Source organism: Centroberyx gerrardi, chromosome 8 (genome assembly GCF_048128805.1).
Source record: "Centroberyx gerrardi isolate f3 chromosome 8, fCenGer3.hap1.cur.20231027, whole genome shotgun sequence".
NCBI classification, from domain to species: domain Eukaryota; kingdom Metazoa; phylum Chordata; class Actinopteri; order Beryciformes; family Berycidae; genus Centroberyx; species Centroberyx gerrardi.
Window position 1 is genome coordinate 24,237,251 of NC_136004.1, and position 20,033 is coordinate 24,257,283.

At 42.2% G+C, this 20,033-nt stretch overlaps 1 protein-coding gene across 1 annotated transcript in view; it reads right to left on the reverse strand.

Annotated features, from left to right (window-relative positions):
* Window positions 1-20,033, reverse strand: part of unc5ca (unc-5 netrin receptor Ca) — a 215,972-nt gene that overhangs the window by 93,122 nt on the left and 102,817 nt on the right. The window contains exon 2 of the mRNA XM_078284992.1: window positions 18,539-18,775. Coding sequence (XP_078141118.1) covers window positions 18,539-18,775 — 237 coding nt within the window. The remainder of the gene's footprint in view (window positions 1-18,538; window positions 18,776-20,033) is intronic.

The following is a 20,033-nucleotide window of genomic DNA, read 5'->3' on the forward strand; positions in this document are numbered from 1 at the left end:
TGTGTGATATGAGTGTGAGTGTGTGTGTGTGTTTGTGTGTGTGTGTGCGCATTCCATGTGTAAAAGTCCTTATAGCTGTGATGCAAAATTTGTCACGTCATTTACATTGTGAGTTGGGATTTGCATCCAAAATGCAAAAAGAAGCCTCCCAGCACAGCAGAATAGGTTTCATGGAAGACATTGATACTCATCACAATATCACCAGAGTAGAAGCTAAAGTCTACTAGACTGTTTCTTCGCTTCTACTCTTGTGACACGGCTTTGACAATCGTTCAAGAAGCTTAAGTCGAAGCACTGCACAAGATTACAGTGACTCCAAAGCAGAGCCACAGATTCATGACTAAATTCAAAGCACAACACAGTAAATAACTTAGCAAGTAAATAGAGGAGGGGATAATCATAAAATATCTCCTGCTATTTACAAGCCTAGGTCATTTACTGAGTAGATTCACTTTGGATTTAATATAAACTTAGTAAGATTGTTACTTTGCTCTTCTACCAGTTATCTCAGACCGTTCTGCAATTCCTTCTTTTCTCTTGTGTTTTGAAAGCAGTTCCATGTGAAGAATAAGTGTGAGGTTTAAATAGCTGCACCGCACTGATAGGACTGTAAGGGAGCACAGATAGAGGGAGACAGCAGAGGAAAGAGACGGAATGGGGAGCAAAGGATAAAGGAAGCATGAAAAAATAGGAGGCATAGGGGAGGGGAAAGTAGAACGCGGGTGTACAGCAGGGAAAGAAGAGGCAAGGGAGAGAGAGAGAGAAAATGGGAAAATGTGTGAGAGAGCAAAGGAATAATGAAGAGAAAAGAGGTAGGAGGAGGGAGCAAGGAGGGACTGATGGAAGAAAAAAAGAGGGTTAAGCTCACAGATTAAGAAGGAGGAGAGGAGAGAAATATGGGGAAAGGAAAGACGTAAAATGCCTGAGACTGGTAGAAGTAATGGAGAAGAAAGCATATCAGAGGCACAGTGAGAGGAAGAGAAAGGATGACAGAGGGAAAAGGGGAGGGAGAGGGCGATAAAACGTGAGAAGGAAAGGAACGGAGAGGAGATAAAGATGGGAATTAGGTAAAAGTATGAGGGGAGTACCGGGGTAAATTGAGGGAGATGAAAAAAGATCTTGGCAGGTTCAGCAGTGTTACAAAGACCCAAGCTACCCTATCCATAGGGGGTCAACTAATCTGACTTACTGCTCATGAACACTCTCAGTAAGTTGCTGCCACTAGAGAAATAGGGAGACAGTTATAGTAAGCAAGCAAGCATAGAGGCAAAGGCAAAAAGTAAAATCTAGTGAGCAAGATTGTGCTGGACTAAAGGGCATTAATAGCTAGCAAGGGAGTTAGAGAGAAACCCAAGAAGGCAAAGAGTAAGAAAGGCAGTAAAAGCTTGTGGGCAAGCTAGCTGGGAGCTGGGAAGAGTAAAAAAGATCAAGATTGATATAAAGGGACATAAAGACATGAGACATGAAGATGGCAACTCTGAATATAGAATCCTATTATATGGCAATTCACACGGCAAGGATGTTATAGCAAAGAGGGCAAAGAGCTCAGGAGAAAGTAAAAAGCTAGTGTGCAAGGTACTACTGGCACAACAAGGGCTAATAGCCAGTTGTCAGGAATCCAGCCGAGGTCCATTGATTTTCTCATTATGCATATTCAGTTCATTTTGTGTTTGCCTGTCTTGTTTTTTGCTCTGTGTGTCTGTGTCCAGTTCCCATACATCCAGCCCCTCCTGCTTCAGCTCCAATGATTGGTTTACCTGTTTCCCGCTCTTACCTGTTCCACCTTGTCTCTGCCTCCTCTGCATCATCTACCAGCCAATCTTCTGCCAGCCCATCAAAGCACACCTGTCTCCACTTATCGTTAGCTAGATGATGTATATATACCTTGTGTTGTCAGTCAGTCTTTGCCAGTTCGTCCCAGTGTTTTCTCCTGTGTGTCCTTCTAGCCTGTTTCCTGGTTTTCTGTAGCCCATAACTTGTTATGTCCTTTTGCTTGCCTACTGGATTCTGTCTGAGCTCACTGTTTTTGTACTGTTGCCTGGATTGTTTGGATTATCTGGTTCTGACTTGGATTTGGACTTTGGTTGAACTTTTACCCCTGCCTCTGCCTGGTGTGTTCCGCTTTTGGGTCCCAACTACAAACCTGACAGCCAGTGAGGGAGAGAAAGAGATGAGCCGTGAGGGCAAAGAGCAAAGGAGGCATAAAAAGTAGCGTGAAAACCAACGCTGGAGCAAACTAGCAAACAAGGGAGATTGTTATGGCTTCACAGCTTAAAATGAAAGAGCAAGGGAGAGAGCAAGAGAGAATGCAGCTAAGAAAATGGTAGCTAAAGAGGCAATTATAACCAGCGAGCAAAACACTGAAGCAGAGACAACTAGTAGGTAGGCAGTTACAGTGAGTGAAAACCCAGCACAGGGACACAGAGGGCAAAGGGTGGGGGGGTGGAGTAGAAAGTAGTGAGCAAGCTACTGCTGAAGCAGTAGCAGATAGAGAGGCAATTAAAGTGAATGGTTCAAATAGAGCTAGACAGCCAGTTCTAGCAAATGGACTCAAACTAATGCAAAGAAAGCATATGGAATGGTACATGAATGGAAACATGGGGTTTGGGGAGACAGTAAGAACTAATGAGCAGGACTGTGCTGAATCAAAAAATGGGAAAATGTAGACACATTTATGGCTTCCACATCACCACGCTCTATGAGAAGCTATGCACATGGTTTATTAAACTGCTTATCAAAACCTTAGCTGGTTAGGTTAGGTTAGGTATTACCTAAATGGTAGTAGAATGCATACAAAAGCTTGTGCATGTAGCAATGAAAGTGTTTCCTTGAGTGATCTTGAAGAAAATATGAAAATCTATTCACATGGAGAAGTGGAATGCTTATGCACATTGTTGAGGACAACGGTTATAAAAAACTGGACATACTTTAGTAGAATGCTGACAATGTAAGTGCTATATGAACATGGTAGAATGCTGATAACCTATGCAACTGTTTTAGTAAAGTACTGATGAAAAAGTATGCATATTGTTTAGCAAAATGCCAATGGAATATCTGCACAAGAGCCTGCTCAGTAGCATCTAGGATTTGGGAAAACAAGCTAATGTATCAATATTATCAAACGTTGGTGCAATCTATATAAGTATAAACCAATAGTTATGGTTTTTACCTTGCACAGGAGTAAAAACAGCCAAGTAGGCAGTAAGAGTAAACTCATTTTTCTTTATGGGAACATCAATAAAGTTGTGAATTGAATTTGAAATTAACTGAATTGATGTACTGAGGTAAAAGGGCAACGAGCTGTTCTGAAGATGAAGAAGTGATAAAAACACTCAGGCCCAGATTCACTAAGATTGTGTTGCGAGTGCAATTTGTATTTATTTTGTATTTTATAAAACTGGAGGAGGAGATTATTGAAATTGATCACTCCCATCGATATACTAAAGCAAAACGGGCATAATTGTACACATTATTTAACGCCCAGAGGAAGCACGTCCTAACTTCTCTCCCTGAGAAAGCCATGGCTGCTGTTATTTGTTCCGAGGCACAACAGACAGAGAAAATAAGAAAGAGAATAATGAGAAATAAATAAGAATGTTTTCCATTTGAGAATTACTCTCTTTCAAATGTCAGAAGATGAGATTAAAAGAAATCATAGTTTCCCCAAGTCATGTTATATTATCTCTGCTTGATGAAATAAAAAACACACTGAAATCTCCGGCTATGAGGAGTCATGTACGGAACCCGCTAGGTGACATGGGAAAATTGTATTTTTTTAAAGCATGGCCACGATTTAATAAAGCCTGTGCACAAGTTACTGAAGTGTGGGCAAGATTTTGGTTAAGTGTGGGCATGATTTATATAAAGCATGGCCACAGTTTAAAAAAATAAAAATGGTTTTATGAGTAACTGCTACCATTTTCTGATGGTACAGATGGAGACTGAGAGATTGCAGTAAATTCATTTTTATTTTTACCTTGGACTGAAATCCCACAAAATATTGGAGTCACTTGCCATCAGGCATAGAATCATACTGAACAAGACACACTTGATTCACCTCTTGAAAAATCATGCTCAAAACCATGCTTTACATATGTCATTCACATCCTTCACCTGTACCGTGCCCACACTTTACCCATATATTTAATATCTTTAGTAACTCGTGCATATGTTTTACTCAATCGTGGCCACGCATTACAAAATATTTTTTCTGATGTCAAAACTTGCGGTAACCCTTCATCTCCTGGCCTGTGGTTCGTTCCAGCAGACGGTGGCAGCTACAGATATCACAGTCTGCTCTCTCACTGTTTATTGCTTGGAGAGCGATGCTGCGGCGTGTGGGACTGCGCCTCAGGTATTCTAATTGGAAAATTGCAACTGACTTGATTTGCATAAGTGGTCGTAATAAATCAGGCGTCAAACTGGAAAAAGCTGTGTCCATTAAGTTTTTCCGCACTGTAGTAATTAGCGCGGCTCTTAGTAAATACAGCCCTCAGTTATTTTGATTTTGTGTCTTATTCACTAAGAAATTTATGCAAATCAAGTTGTGCCGCAAACATGCCCTCGAAAAGAGCACTGCACACGTAAATAGCCCTCTTCATCACCAGTTGTGTGCTTCAGCTTTAAACCACCAAGGCTACCCTTGCGCCCTATAGCACCCTTTTTTTCTTTCTTTCTTGCTTACCTGACTTGCTAGCAACAATGCTCGCATTTTGCAGCAATGACAGCAGCCAATATGAATGGCCAAACTCTGATTTACACCACTTTTGAAAAGATCTACAATATTTTGGGTGAGCTGGTGTTGCAAATTGTTACTGAATTAGGTGCAAGCTTGATTTGCATGGCCTCACCTATAAACAAATATGTAGGCAAAATAATGAGATTTAATTTACATATGCCTGACCATTAAACTGCTTTACCATAAAAAACAGCTTTATTTTTTGGCTTTCCATTCATTGTGCACAATTATTGAATAGCATGGCATTCTGATTTGGTCATTTCTGATGATACAACATGTGCTCTCTTTCCTGTGTTCCTCAGTTTTTAAGGACTTACAGTAGGTGACTACTTTGATGCATCAAACCAGTGGCACATTCAATTCAAAGTGGTGGTCTCAAAAAAGGCTTTTTCTATGTCTTTTTATTCAATGCAAATCAGAAATACACACATTTGAGCACCATACTCCATCATTGTGCCACTGCACTACTTTCGTTTTGTTTACACACTACTTAAGTTCAGAATCGAGGGTATAAAGCAATGAATCATATGCTGAGATTGACAACAGATTTTGGACTGCAATGTGGTGATACTGGGATCATACAGTATAGGTAGAGAGGTTTCAAAGGGCAACTAAGACTAAAAGCAGGACGTGTGTTGCAAGGTATTGCAGGTATAGGGAAACAGGGACATGATATTAGCAGTGGACTAAGAGGGGAGAGAGTTACAGGTGTGTGATAAAACAGACAGAAAGCGGGTTCAATGTGTGGCTGGAAAAGAACACAAGAAAGAAGAGGTAAAAGAGGGAAAAAAAACAAAGTAAGAGCAGAGGATATATACAGAGTGATAGAGAGAGCATCAGGGGAGAGCCGAGTTGGTTTCACAGCAGGGAAAATCAATGGTTGTAATGATGAAATGTGTTATATTTCTCAGCGAGGCAGAAGCTAAAAAGACACACCAATCTGACACTGGTTTGCTGAGTCGAAAACAAGAGCAGAGCTCCAGCTCTCTTGAGGAATACAGCACACTCAAAAAGATAAGATCCAGAGTTTCTCGAGCTGTAATCTGAGAGGAATCATGGGAATCTTGAGAACTTTTTGGTGATATATAGGATTCTTTCTCAGTGTGTGTGTGTACGTGCGTACAAGTGTGCTCCTCAGGGAGAACATGAAATCATTACTGTAAAGCAGGGATGGGCAACCATACCATGGAGTGCCAAGAGTCTCCAGGTGTTCATTGGTTCAGAGGTTTGCCGAACAGAAACCAAGTGCAGTGTTTGTGTTCTCTGGATTGACTGAATTTTAAAAACACTAGGCACACATACTAGGCAAGGACCACAAATGAAGCCTGTGGGGAACAGTTTGTCAGGAACTGTTACATTTTAATTTCAATAGGATTAATTACTTGTCCTTACCTACTGTGACAGCAGTGTCCAGTGGAATCCAACGGTAAACAGGGACGATATGCCTGTCTTTACACTGCACTCATAAAACTCTAAGTGTTGAGCAGTTTGACACATCTCTGATTAAAATGTGTTACTGTTACAAAATCAGGCAAGTTTGGAGCAAATTGTGGAATTTTAAGTTTTACTTTTGTTTTGACAATGGGAGGCTCTGTCAGTGCTGCTGGTCTGTGCATTGCTAAATGACAGACATGACATGATACGCGTATTAGGCGCATAGAGAGCGATTTAGATCAATTTCTATACATTGGCCAACTTTTGATTTTGTGGGGATATTGTGATGGTGTGCCACAGACGAGCCTAGTATGTATGGGAAAGTCAGTCAGTCAGTCAGTCGGTTAGGGATAGATACTATTATTGGCCGGCCCTGCTCTGCGGTCTGGCAAAAAGGCTATTCAAAGATTCCTTAACTGTGATTATTGGGGAGCTTTGTAGTGGTACTATAGAACCTTGTCTTAATTTTTGCTCTATATGTGTTCTATATGGTATATATTGGCTACTACCACTAAAATGTATCAAAAAATAGTTACATTTACAATCAAAGTTTTTACAAGTTACCAAAAAGGTTGTATATAGTGTCAATAAAAGGTTTTTTCAACAATTATTCCAACAATTACGGATGAGGTCTGCTGCTATATATAGAAGCTTTTTATTTATTCTTCATAGCACCAAAAGTTCCCAAGAGTTTGGCTATGTTTACATGCAAATTTGGGAGGCCCAAAACCACCTGGCGCAGAACTGTGACAGAGGAGCTGAACAGGATGAACCTGTCATGGGGAGAGGCGCAACATGTTGCCAAGGACAAAATGCGATGGAGAGAGCTCACTGCAGCCTTATGTCCCATAGGGGATGAAGAGGAGTAAGTAAGTACATGCAAATTACTGCAACTTGGTGCAACAAGGAACCTCTTATATTTTTTTTACAAAATATGCTGTTTGATCCTACAGTGTCATCTGCAGTGTCTTGTCTCTGGAGTCTCCAAAGTTTTCATGTCAACTGGGGTCTAAAAGTAAGGCTGTAAATTCACAGCAGATAACTTGCAAAGAATACATACTTTTGACAATCACAAATCTCCACCTATCTCCACCCAGCATGGAAACAGTCTCCCTTTTTTCCTTGAATGTCATGTCAACACAGCAAAAAAATGTCAAGCCAAAAGTAGGAATAGACATAAGGGATATCAAACATATAAAGACAGGTGTCACTGGATCTAGAGTTGCGCTGTTGAAAATCAGCAAAGCCCCAATAGTTTCCATTGTTTGCTGATAGAAGGCTCACAAAGCTGTTGTTGCCGGGCAGAAAGCAACTGAATTACCTGAGGCTTAAAAAAGTCCCAGATCACTCAAAGTCTTATTTTGTTTAGATACATTGCTTAGAGCATTCCCATCATTCTGTTGTGAGAAGACAAGCATGGAATCTTAGGTCTCTGTAGCATGACAGTACTTCACATAAACAAAACCACTCCTGTCAGCTGAGGGAGGTGAGGGGAAAGAAGTAGATGAAAAATGGAAGACAAGTATCAAGACGACAAGCGGATACCGTCACCAACATTTCTATCAATCACAAAACTGTGCACAACATTGAATATTTCTGTGTCAATGCTCATAACAAAGTTTACTTGTCAACAGGGGAGAAAAAGTGAGAAAGTGAGTGAAAACACATCAATACATATAGCACTGAATGTGCTTTATCAGTCCTGGACTTTCATTTTTATTGCCATTTACTTGAAAAATCGGAGTTGGAAGTTAAAAAGTGAGGACAGGTAACAGAGCAGAGATATAGGCTACAGTTTTCTATCAATCACAGTTCTACCCTCAACAATGACTGCATGTATATCAATACCTCAATCTATAGTAAGTCTGATGAAACACTTTGCAAACATGAGTTTTTACATGATTTTTTTTTTCTGCAGTGACTATTTGTTTACATCCAACAACTGTTGGCAACTTGACGACTTTGACTGAGTGACTTTTCAGACTTTAAAACCGACTACCAACAAATCTAGCGACTTTTTCAACCATAGGAGCGGTGGGGAACAATGTTGAAGTTGACTCCCAATGCATTTGGCGAAACAAATTGGTACAGCTGATGCTGAAGCAAGTAAATTTGCAGTGCTTGCTTGTCTAATCCAAAGAGGTCTGATCACTGTTCTTCTCATATGCAAATTAGCGTATGACATCATCTGGCAACTTCTAGCGACTTTGTGACCAGCGAATAGCTACTTTCCTTGGAAGAGTTAACAACACTGCATCCAACTCTCACACCTTGAGTTTCAGCAGTGGATAAGTTGTGGGAAAGTGGCATGGAAGAAACAAAAATAATATGGAAGCAATATGACTGCATTTTATGACATGAAATCAACAACAAGAGCCACTTATTTCGTTAAGTATACTGCACAGTACCATGACAACACCAGTCCAAGTTTGGAGAAAAAGCTGAGACTGTACAGTTTGTCAGAGCTCAATTTAAAGTGATGAATCATCAGGAGCTTACAGCAGTAAGGAGTTTTTCATGTTGTTATCAAATTTGAAGAAATGTTGGTGGGGAGACCGATGATAAGAGCCTTTTTCATACAAGTGATAAGGAAGGCGGAAAAACATGTTTTCTAAGATGGATTTACATCAGCCTAACAAAGAGCAGCTGAATGCTGAGTCAATTAATTAATCTACACAAATTCAACAAAATTAATGAGTTGTGTTATAATTAACTGGATTTGTTCTTAATTAGAAACATTTACAAACACATCTTTGTGTTTGAAGACAGGACATGGTAATTAAGTCCAGTGTCAACCATCTGATTTAGAGTTTAAGAAGTTTTCACAATTTGGAAATCTTTTTTAAATTATTGCATAGAATATGAATTAGCTTGACTCAAACACTACAGAGGGTACAAAAAATTCTGCAGGGCATGTGATTAAATAAAAAGGCATGCATTTCCTTCCATCTCCTCGTTTTCTGAACTATTAAGCTCTCTCTCTCTCTCTCTCTCGCTCTCTCTCTCTCTCTCTCGCTCTCTGTGTCTCTCTGTGCTTTTAAGCAATACATATACGTGAAGACAATAGGAAAACAATAACAGAATAGACATAAATAATTATTTTTCAGTGGTTCAAAAGAATCTGAGAAAGAGAGAAAGTGTTTGAGGGAGAAAGAGAGAGAGTCAAGGACAGACATGAAGACAGACACACACAAAGGGGCGGGGCTAAATGGTTCAGAAAACGAGAGAGATCAGGGAACAGGGAAAAAGCACCCAGAAGCTCTGTTGTGTTTGAATGTGATCAGTGACAGGTCAAACAGACAGGCCTGTGGGGAAAAGAAGCAGACGAAAACAGAAAAGCTGGCTATTATTATTTCATCAGCAATACAGAGAGAGACTGAGAGATTGACAGACAGAGAGAGAGGCAGATATGAAGAGGTAGATATGGATAGATATAGATATAGATAAGTAAGAGACAGCATGAGATACAAGTTCAAGTCTCCGTGTCGGCAAGCATCTGCCATGCTGAAGGGTCCCGACCGGCTCCAGCGGGGCTGTTCTGTACGCAGGTGACCCTGCAGTATGACTCCCTGTGGAGGGGTTGGCAAGCGAAAAGAGAATGTGCCATGGAGGGCCAAGAGTCTGCAGGTTTTCGTTCCAACCAAACACTACACCAGCTGATTTCACTAATTAGCACACCTTCAAGCAGAGAGGGAACAACTAATCAGTGAAATCAGCTGGTGCAGTCCTTGGCTGGAAGGAAAACCTGCAGACTCTTGGCGCTCCAAAGCACATGACTGGACACCCTGCAGGGATCAATACAGGCTTTGCGGTTGCATCACAAATCTTCTAGCAACCACTGTTGCCAGCTTGACGACTTTGTCTCTAGATTTAGTGACTATTCAGACTCCCCTGGCAACTTTATTTCTACAAACCAACTCGCAACAAATCTTGCTACTTTTTTGTACCATGGGGAGAAATGTTAATCCGTTGACTCCCAAAGCATTAGTGACAAACTGGTTCGGCTGATACTGATGCACGTACATTTGCGCTAGTTGCTTGACTAATCCAAAAGGTCTGATGATCACAGGGGGGTCCCATACAGACAATCGCCCCCCCTCTTTGTGTTGGGGGCTGTAGCAAATGTATTCATATGCAAAGGATATAACATCATCTGGTGACGTCTAGCAACTTTTTGAGCAGCCAGTTCCTTTGAAATAGAGGTCTAGAAACTAGACAGAGGCTAATGGCTAAATATATACAACAAGAGACAAAAGAGAGAGATCTAAAAAGGACAGTGGTAGTGAGGGTGTAGGTCCATTCAGTAACATAAGTAAAAGTGAATGGTCTGATGGCCTTGTCTTATTCCTAGTCTTGCTTGAGAAGAGTTCAGTTTACCCAAACAAACAGTTGGTTTTTGGTTTTGTTGGCTTTCTGACTAGCCAACAAGCTAATTTTGCAAAGCAATTAATGTTGTTAATTAATGTAAACACACAGCTACTAACCACCATTAATTGTGACATTAACACAAAACGATCAGATGTAACAATGATGAAATGATCAATTACAAATCAAAAACACCACAATTCTATATGGTTGACAGAGATGTTGAGAGAGAGAGAGAGAGAGAGAGAGAGAGAGAGAGAGAGAGAGAGAGAGAGAGAGAGAGAGAGAGAGAGAGAGAGAGAGAGAGAGAGAGAGAGAGAGAGAGAGAGAGAGAGAGAGAGAGAGAGAGAGAGAGAGAGAGAGAGAGAGAGAGAGAGAGAGAGAGAGAGAGAGAGAGAGACTCTGAGTTGACTGAGTTCTGTGCCAGCAGAGACAGGGGGAAATCAGCCAGGACATTGATGGGAGCAAAGTCACCAGACTGTGGCCAATTGCACGCTCACAGAGACTGTGTGTGTGTGTGTGTGTGTGTGTGCATGTGAGCCAGGTATGTGTATGTCTGTCTGTGGTTGTGTGAGTGAGAGAGTGTTTGTACGCTCTCTGTCTTGATGGCTGCCACGCTGACATTGATTGATCATCACAGTCCCTCCTGGTCCAGGTTTGAATACTTCTCATGTGTGTGTCTGTGTCTGACTGTGTGCGCACGTGTGAATGTCATTTAGCGCGCACGTGTGTGTCCTCCAATAGTTCCAAAGAGGCAGTGAACCAGGACATTCCAGGACACAACAGCAAATCTACGGGGAACTGCAACCGTGAAAAAAAGCACACACAGACAAAACTGCATTCTCTTTTTAACATGCACACACCAACACACACACACACACACACAATCTCACACAGGATAGAGCGTTACCTTTCTCTCACACACATGCACAGACGAACACTCACATACACACACACACACAGAGTCAAAATACACATACGCATGCAGAAATATACACACACAAAATCAGGCAATAAACACTGCTGTATGTATGCAAATTCACACCGATGCACGCTCACACACACACATTCACTCACACACACACACACACACACACACACACACACACACACACACAGCTGTCTTGTATATCAGGAGCCACTGACACAGAAGGTAATTGACCTCCTTTATAAACCTTGATGGTTGTTAATAATTGAAAGTGGACAATCACAGTATAAGAGAAGGGGAGAGAGAGAGAGAGAGAGAGAGAGAGAGAGAGAGAGAGAGAGAGAGAGAGAGAGAGAGAGAGAGAGAGAGAGAGAGAGAGAGAGAGAGAGAGAGAGAGAGAGAGAGAGAGAGAGAGAGAGAGAGAGAGGAAAGGGGGAGAGAGTTGGAGGGATAAAGGTAGAGGCCAATGGGAGGGATGCCAGAGAGAGGGAGAAGGAGAGAGAGGGGAAGAGAAACATTAGGAGAGAGAGAGAAGGAAGGAGAGACGGAGGAAAAGACGAGAAGAAATCGATAAGAGTGAGATGGCAGCAAAGGAGGGAAAGAGGTCACAAATCAGCCAAGCCAATACAGTGCATGTGTGTGTGTGTGTGTGTGTGTGTGTGTGTGTGTGTGGATGGGCAGTCACAGGCCAACGCTAGCAGACTAATAACCATTCACACTTTGGCTAATGGAGACAAAGTAAGTAACCTAGTACACAATATGTCATTAGCACACTTCAAGGCTAATGGAGATATACTGAGGTAGTATGCACTTTGCTTAAATAAACATTGGTAATGCCCTTCAGCATAAGATATGGGATCTAGAGAAATTTCATTGCCGATAATGCAGCTGGATTAAAGTGCCACGAATTTCTGTAGGGAGGCAGCTTTGATTTGTATTTGATTTGATTTGATTGGATTTGGTCGATGTAAGTACAAACTGAGTAATTAAACCACACAAACCTTGGGATTTCATATCACAGCGAAGCAGAAATCATCAACATGGCATTTACTGCATTAGTTCTTTCTTGACTGGGCTACATTTCAGTGTGTCTGAGAAATCATTTGTGCTCCACAACCATCACAAAGAGTCTTTGTCTCAGCAGTAAGATCTCGCCCTCATGTACTTCCCTTGAAGAGCTTCAGTGTAATGATTTTTGCAAGTGGAGCTTGACATCATGATATAGATAATGCTGCGGATCCTACCGCTCCCTCTCCTGTTTCTCCTCTTCATTCTTCCCCTTCTTTTCCTCCTTCTTCCTTTCCTTTCTCCTTCTCATTGCTCCTTCCTTCCATCTTTCATTCCTTCCTTACCTTCCATCTATCCTTCCTTCCTGCTTTTTTTCCACCACTGCAACTCATTGCTGTATCCTCGTTTTTCTCCTTTTATCTCCCCGTCCTTCTCCTCGACAATACCAACGACAGTATTCCCTTTTTCACGTTTTGGAAATTACAAATCTATTTTGGTGCAGGGCGTCACACACAAAGAGAAAAAAACATGGTCTGCACACACAAACGGCTTTTAGGCTGGTTTCATGTCAAGATTTTCCTGTATTTTCTTTTTGTTTTCTTTTTTCTTGATCCCAAAGATCAAACCATACAGCATGTTCCAGCATTCAAACCTACTTCCCTTTTCAAGCTCAAAAAGTTTTTAAAATGAGAGAAATAAAAACAGAGAGAGAGAGAGAGAGAGAGAGAAAACAGCATAGTAGGATTTGTATCATCTTTCCCCTCAGTGTGACTCCCCGATATCTATTGGCCTTTCCAGCCCTCTCAAAGGCATCCTCCATCAGCATCCCTCCATCATCCCCTGCTTTCTCCAGCTCAGGTTTAATCTGTCTATGCTCTCTCCTGTTTCAGACAGAGGAAATTAGAGTAGAGACCAGAACAGCATGGAACAGAGAAACAGGAGGAAGAGAGAGACAGAGAAAAGGAAAAAAGAAAGGGGGAGAGAGGGACAGAGAGAGAAAGAAAGTGAGAGAGAGGGAGAAAGAGAAGGAAAAAAGAAAGGCGGAGGGAGGGACAGAGAGAGAGAAAGTGAGAGTGAAAGACAAGACAGAGGAAATAAAAGCAGTATGGGGGCCATAGCTGCTAGCTGTGTCTCTGAAACAGCAGGAAACATAGAGGGGAAAACAGCTTACAGCGTTTACGTTTCCACACAAACAAACAGCACACACACAGTGGGCATGCACACACACTAGCTTTATATGAGCTTCACTTTACTGAAAAAGGACAATGTTGGATAATATGTCTCTATTACTCATTATCGCTGTTTAATTTTCATTCTCTAATTCTATTTCTTTGCAGGGAGTTCAGAAGTGCCTTGCATGAGGGAACAATGACATAATGGAGTTTACATTAGATTAGCTTACCATCGACTGTTTGATTTCTCTGAGGTTTGTTTTGCATTGCAAGACATTATCACTTTAGCTTAGAGGTAAATAAACAGCATATGTCGAAGCACTGCAGTCCAAAATAGAGCTGTTACAAAAAATGTGTTGATAACTGACTTAATACACGAGGACTCATTTACTTTGCAAAAACTGCCCCAGCTCCAGAGAGCTCCAACCCTCAACAGCTCTTGATGCTGCACATCTGTTTATTTTTTTATTATGTCTGTGGGGATCTTGGTGTGCTTGAGAGTTGAAGTGTCCATCAGGAGTAAAAAAAAACAAAAAAAAAAACAGAAGCAAATCCATTTTTTATTGAAAAACGACACTGTGATTGCTTGGTACAAGATAAATTAAGCATATCTTAAGTAGTTCAAATATTTAAAACCATATTCATTTTTTACCCAGGCCTGAGGGTTATTTCTGGCAGGAATACACAGTTACAAACACAACTCTGAAATGATAATTAAGAAACTCAAGTGTTGTTCCTAATGAGATGGCATCGGTTAGTGTGGCTGCAAGACATCCGCGGGAACCAATGTCAAAGTTAAATTGGACTTGATGTTGTTCAAAATGGATCGATTTGCTTGTCAGCTTTCTGCCTAACTGGGTAATCCTGATCCTTGAGATATCCCCCGTGGCGTTCATCACATACGAGCACCTAGATCCACGGGTCATTAATTGAACAGAATTTCCCCTACGTAACGCACAGTCTGAAATCCAACAGCTAGCAAATGAACGGCTGATGTGAGACTAATAAATGACTAGCAGCTGCACATGATGTCAGTAATGAACGCTGAGAGATGTGTCTGTTAGCGGAGACGAGAGGGATGGGAAAAAAGAGAGCGGGAAAGAGAGGCGGAGAGGGAGAAAGGGGGAGTCAACGGCTGCGTTTACCGCACATGCACATAGAAGTCTGGGCTACTGTGGCATGTAGACATCTTACTCCTTTTAACTTCTTTTACTTTTCCTTTTTCCCGTGCGCAAAGTCAGACTCACACAAGGCTATGGGTACATTTCGATGTAAATAAAAACATGGTGCCGAGCATAACTTATTACTATTAATTTCTGGGATCATCATCTCTTTCCTGGTGGCTGCACCTCTTCATACTTTTTGCTGGCGGGCCTTTCTAGCTGCGGGCGAGACACCGCAGCTGGACAGGGATATTCTGTTAACTGGTTTATTCATGGCTCCGAAGAAACTCATTTGCAGGGTGCTGAGGGTAAGGCGTGAACAGCTTAACCCAAATAAGACCGTCTACCCGAGTATGACCAGCGGCCAGGCCACTCCATGCATGTAAACACAGCCAATGAGACAGAGAGGGAAAGAAAAGAGAAAAACAGAGATAGAGATTATGGGAGAGAAACGGTATCTAGCAAGACTTTGTGAGAAAGAGAGAGAGAGAGAGAAAGAGAGAGAGAGAGACAGAGAGAGAGAGAGAAAGAGAGACAGAGAGAGAGAGAGAGAGAGAGAGAGGGGGGGGACATGAATGAGTAAAACAGATGATGAGATGTCACCTTCCTGTCTTTCTCTTAGTCCATTTCTCTCAACCACTGGTGACTGTGTGTGTGTGTGTGTGTGTGTGTGTGTGTGTACTTCTGTCCTTCTGAGAACCCGTTGGTGAGGAAGAAGTGAGGCTCTTTTTTGTGAAGAGGGCATCTTGGCCAATCCTCACTTCTTCAATGTTCTAGTTTAGAGTTTGGGGTTAGAGGATGGATGTCGTCAGTGGAAGGTCCTCACAAGTTTAGAAATACAAGGATAAATGTTCTCAAAGCCACAGAAAGATAAAAAAAAAAGACAGAACATTTTTTTCATGGGCCCAAGGTTCGGGTTAGAGTGGATATGAGCAGAATTAAGATTTAGGTTAAGGTTAGAAGCTAGGCTTAGGCAATTTAGCAGCAAGGGTTAGGGTTAGTCAATGAAATGTCCTCACAAGTGTAGAAAAACAAAAGTGTTTTTGTTGGTGTGTGTGTGTGTGTGTCAAGCTAATATCGCTGCAGCACACATGCAAGGCAGTAAGCTCACTCCTCACTCTGGAATCTAAAATCTCCTCAGGGCACATAAAGTTTTTAGGAGCCAAAGGACAAGTGCCAGGGTGGGAGATGACTAAACAACAAAGGGATGAGCAAAAGAGGGATGTTTAAGTATTCCGAAAAAGAAAAAAAAATGATGCAGGAGAGACGGAGAAAGATAAATGGAAACAGACACAAAGAAAGAGAGAGAGGGAGAGACAGAGAGGGGGAAGAGGCTGAGGGAAAAGCAGGGGAAGAAAGCGGTCTCGGATAGAGCGACGTTAAAATATTCAGAAAGAAATAATGCAGGACTAGGAGAAACCAGGGAGAGAGATGGATGAAAAGGGAGAGGGAGAGAAGAATTGAACGTTGGAAAGAAGGGCGTTTAAGAATTCGGAGAGAAATGATACAGGGTTGAGGGGAATGAGAAAGGGGTAGGAGCGGCACACAGGCCGATACGAACTGAAAAAGATGGATGGGGGGAGAATAGAGGCAAGGTGAGGAAAGGGGGAGAAGAGCGAGAGAAGAAGAACTGAGAGATGGACTGTAATCACGATGGCGTGTCTGTCTCTCTCTGTGGGAAAAAGCAGGCGGTTGATGAGGGATTGAGAGGAAAAGAGGAAAAGGGAGTGAAGCTTTCTCCTTTAATATCGTACGCGGTGTCTTGTTTGCTTTCACGCACCCACCCCCACACAGAGAACGCTCTGTCTTGTCTCTCTTCTTAAAACTTTTCTTTATTTGCCACAGTTTGTGTGCGTGTTTCTATATTTGTATCTATATTTTTACTCTTACTCTCATGTTTACCTCTTTCAGGTTTCGTCGGCTTTTGGCGCATTTATTCTCCTCTGGCTCGACTACTCATATGTGACAGCCGAATCAGGGGAAACATCAAACTATCCTGCTCAGTTGCTTCGGTTTGTTTCTGGGGCTTAGTACTGTGGCAGACCCACTAAGCAACCAGGACACCAAAGAATACGCACACACACGCACACACACACAGTGCAATGTTTGGCTCCAGGCTCCTGCTTTGTAATACAAGGGGAAAGCTTGGATGGACAAGCCGGTGTGTCAACTTGAGTTAACGGCAGAATCAAAAGTTAAGCTTCCTTACCAAATCCTCACAAGCATATGCAATGTGCACATTGACAGGTATCAAAGAACGTGCACATAAAATATGTATCATGTATTTTCCCTCACCTGCCTCACAGAAATTCATCCAACCCATTCTGCCACATGTTGATTTGCGCTACTGTTTACCCTACTGTGTATTTTATTTAGCAGGTACGATATATCAGGAGTTTTTAAACTGTTTTCAGCCTGGAACCCCCGTGTTTAATCACTCACTCTGGGGACGCGGGCTCATTAACAAACAGGTGGAGACCCATGAGCTAAGCCCGCGACGGCCCAAAAAGTCTAAGAAACCAGGTTGTGTACGTCTTTGTCTACTCGCCAAAGCAACAGGACGATTCATCATTACCTAGCCAACATGTAGAGTAATACCATGTGCGGTCAAGTGACAAGTGTGGAACCTTGGCCGCAGTCCAGCACATCACTGCGGATCCTATTAAACTGTCCCGTGAACATTGCAGTACGGTGTTGGCAAGCGGGACAGCTGTGTGCAGACATCTGACATGTGACCCGCGTTTTCGCACAAATAACTACAGAGAAAACATAACGGCGGAATAAAAGGTTTAACCTGGTTATCTACAGCGGGCCGATGAGACTACATGAGGAAAAATGTTTTGTTTTAGTACAATGTACGCACTGTGTGAGCTATCCATTTGATGTACTGCCTGTGTCGGCCACATTTCCTGGATCGGTGCAACTTTATACCACACAGAGCACAATATCATCAGTGTCCCGCAAATCAAAATGTTGCAGTCTGCAAAAGGTCAACTTCTAAAAGGGAAAATACTGGCAGTTAATTCCATTTAAACCCATGCACTTTAGATATTTTACAGTGCCTTTTCAATAGTCTGGTCACAGGGACACAGAAACTTTTTTTTGACATGGAAAATAACGTCAGTTGTAGAAATAAACAGAGAAAATCTTTTTAAAGGATGCAGTTGATATGTATGAATTACACATATCTACTGTATTTGTCTTTTCCCTTATTGCATATCTGATTAATAGACGCCTTACACTGGGTTTCCTACTGAATAAAACACTGACACATTATATGTTGGCAGTGTGACAGCTGAGTACAAACATCAGCCACGGATACATGACACATTCCCGCACAATAACTAGAATAACAGCTATAAATTCTGCATTGAGCTGCATTGCATTTCTTAAAAAAAAAAAATATATATATATAGTCCAGTGTTGAAATGTTAATTGACATGCTCTCTTCCTGCGCATGTCACTGGCTTTTTCACCCATGTTCTCTGTCATAAAGTCCTGAGTTGAAAAAGTTTAAGAACATTTTATTTTCTTCTCAAATTTCTCTCTGTATGACACATTTCATACACACCCAATGTACTTCTCCACCCATTTTTCCACAGTATGATCCGATGAGCCGTCACACGTCTCACAGTGTGACATTTTTTTCTCACCCACCACCCTCTCCTCACTTTAGCCCTTAAAATAGATGTGTGTGTGTGTGTGTGTGTGTGCGTTTGACTTCACCCACCTGAGTTTTCGTCCACCCTCTCTTCCACAGTGTGGTCCTTCTGATGGACCCACTCGCTGTTGCACTTGAAGTAGATCTGCGTGGCGGGCGTGGCCTTGCAGTAGAGATTAACGGGCTTGTTCTTGACGATGTAGCCCTCCTCGGGCTCGAACAGGAAGTGAGGTAAGGGCTCCGGAGGGTCGGAGGGGAACGTCTCAGGAAGCTCGCTCAGGCTCAGGAAATCATCGTCGTCTCTCACTGAGGGAGGAGGAGAGGAGGGGAAACGTTAAATTATGATAAGAGAGAGAGGGAGAGAGTTGTTGTACCTAAAACGCAGCAAGTAGAGTAGCTGGAATTAGTTACTTTTCACCAAGTTCCTACTCAGCAGAGACTTTTTCGATCCCTATTGTCCAACAAATGCTTGTCAGTCTTTGTTTTATCGACTCGCCTGGAGGACTAACAGGAACGGATGTGGGATCAGCGGGGAAAATGCTGTTTTCTTCCGATCATTCATTATCTCTCTGTGATTCACACCAGTGAGCAGCGCGGTCCAATATTTTGCCCTGAATCGAGCGTGTACGAGACAGTGTTGTTTTCATTTGATCACTAATTATCGCTGTGTCTCAAGCCCGTGACAATTTTCTTCCCCAGAGCCACGAAATGCACCTTTAATCAGCCTCCCACTGTGGTGTGGTTGCATCTTTGGTTTTTCTGTAGTGGGCTATCACAGCAACAAGATGCCCATTTTCAGATATGGCTAAAGTCTATGGAGTGATGAATCTTAAAGAGCCCATGAAAGGGCATCTTTACTTCCTTGACTTGATGCATGTCCCGTTGAAACAGGGTGTTGGGGCGGGACACAATGCAGTGAGGGATCATTCAAAAGTCTAAACCAAAGGAATATGAGTCAGGGAGAGAAAGGCAGTTTTATTTGATGGGAGGGGTGCGGAGGGGTGGGATTGTCCAAAAATCTGACGGTTTTATTGGTTAGAAATGAATACCACTTTATAGTATACATTTATATTATAGATTTAAATGTATACAACTGGTGCGGCATGAGGTCACCATGAAAGATACTCTGTTTTCCAGGGAGTAAAAGTAATGGGAGTTCATTTCATGGGGACTTTAAAAATAAAATAGCAACTTCGCAAAGCAATGGTCTGAGAGAGAGAGAGAGAGAGAGAGAGAGAGAGAGAGAGAGAGAGAGAGAGAGAGAGAGAGAGAGAGTGGCAGAGCAGGCGTACACATACAGAGACAGATATTACCAGAGACAGCGAGAGAGACAGAAACATGAACAGACAGAGACACGCTGACTGATAGCCGGACGCAGAGCAGGAAGCGTCCTGACAGACAGACAGAGAGGCGGAGAGCGGATAAATCGGGAGAACAGGCAGAGCGCTCGTCCGGCCAGCCTGGAGGACACGAGGAACTTTGTCCCCCCCCTACTCTTCCGTCCCGCTCTCTCCTCTCCACTCTTTTTTTTTTCAGTCTGTCCGATCTTTACGCCCACCCGCGC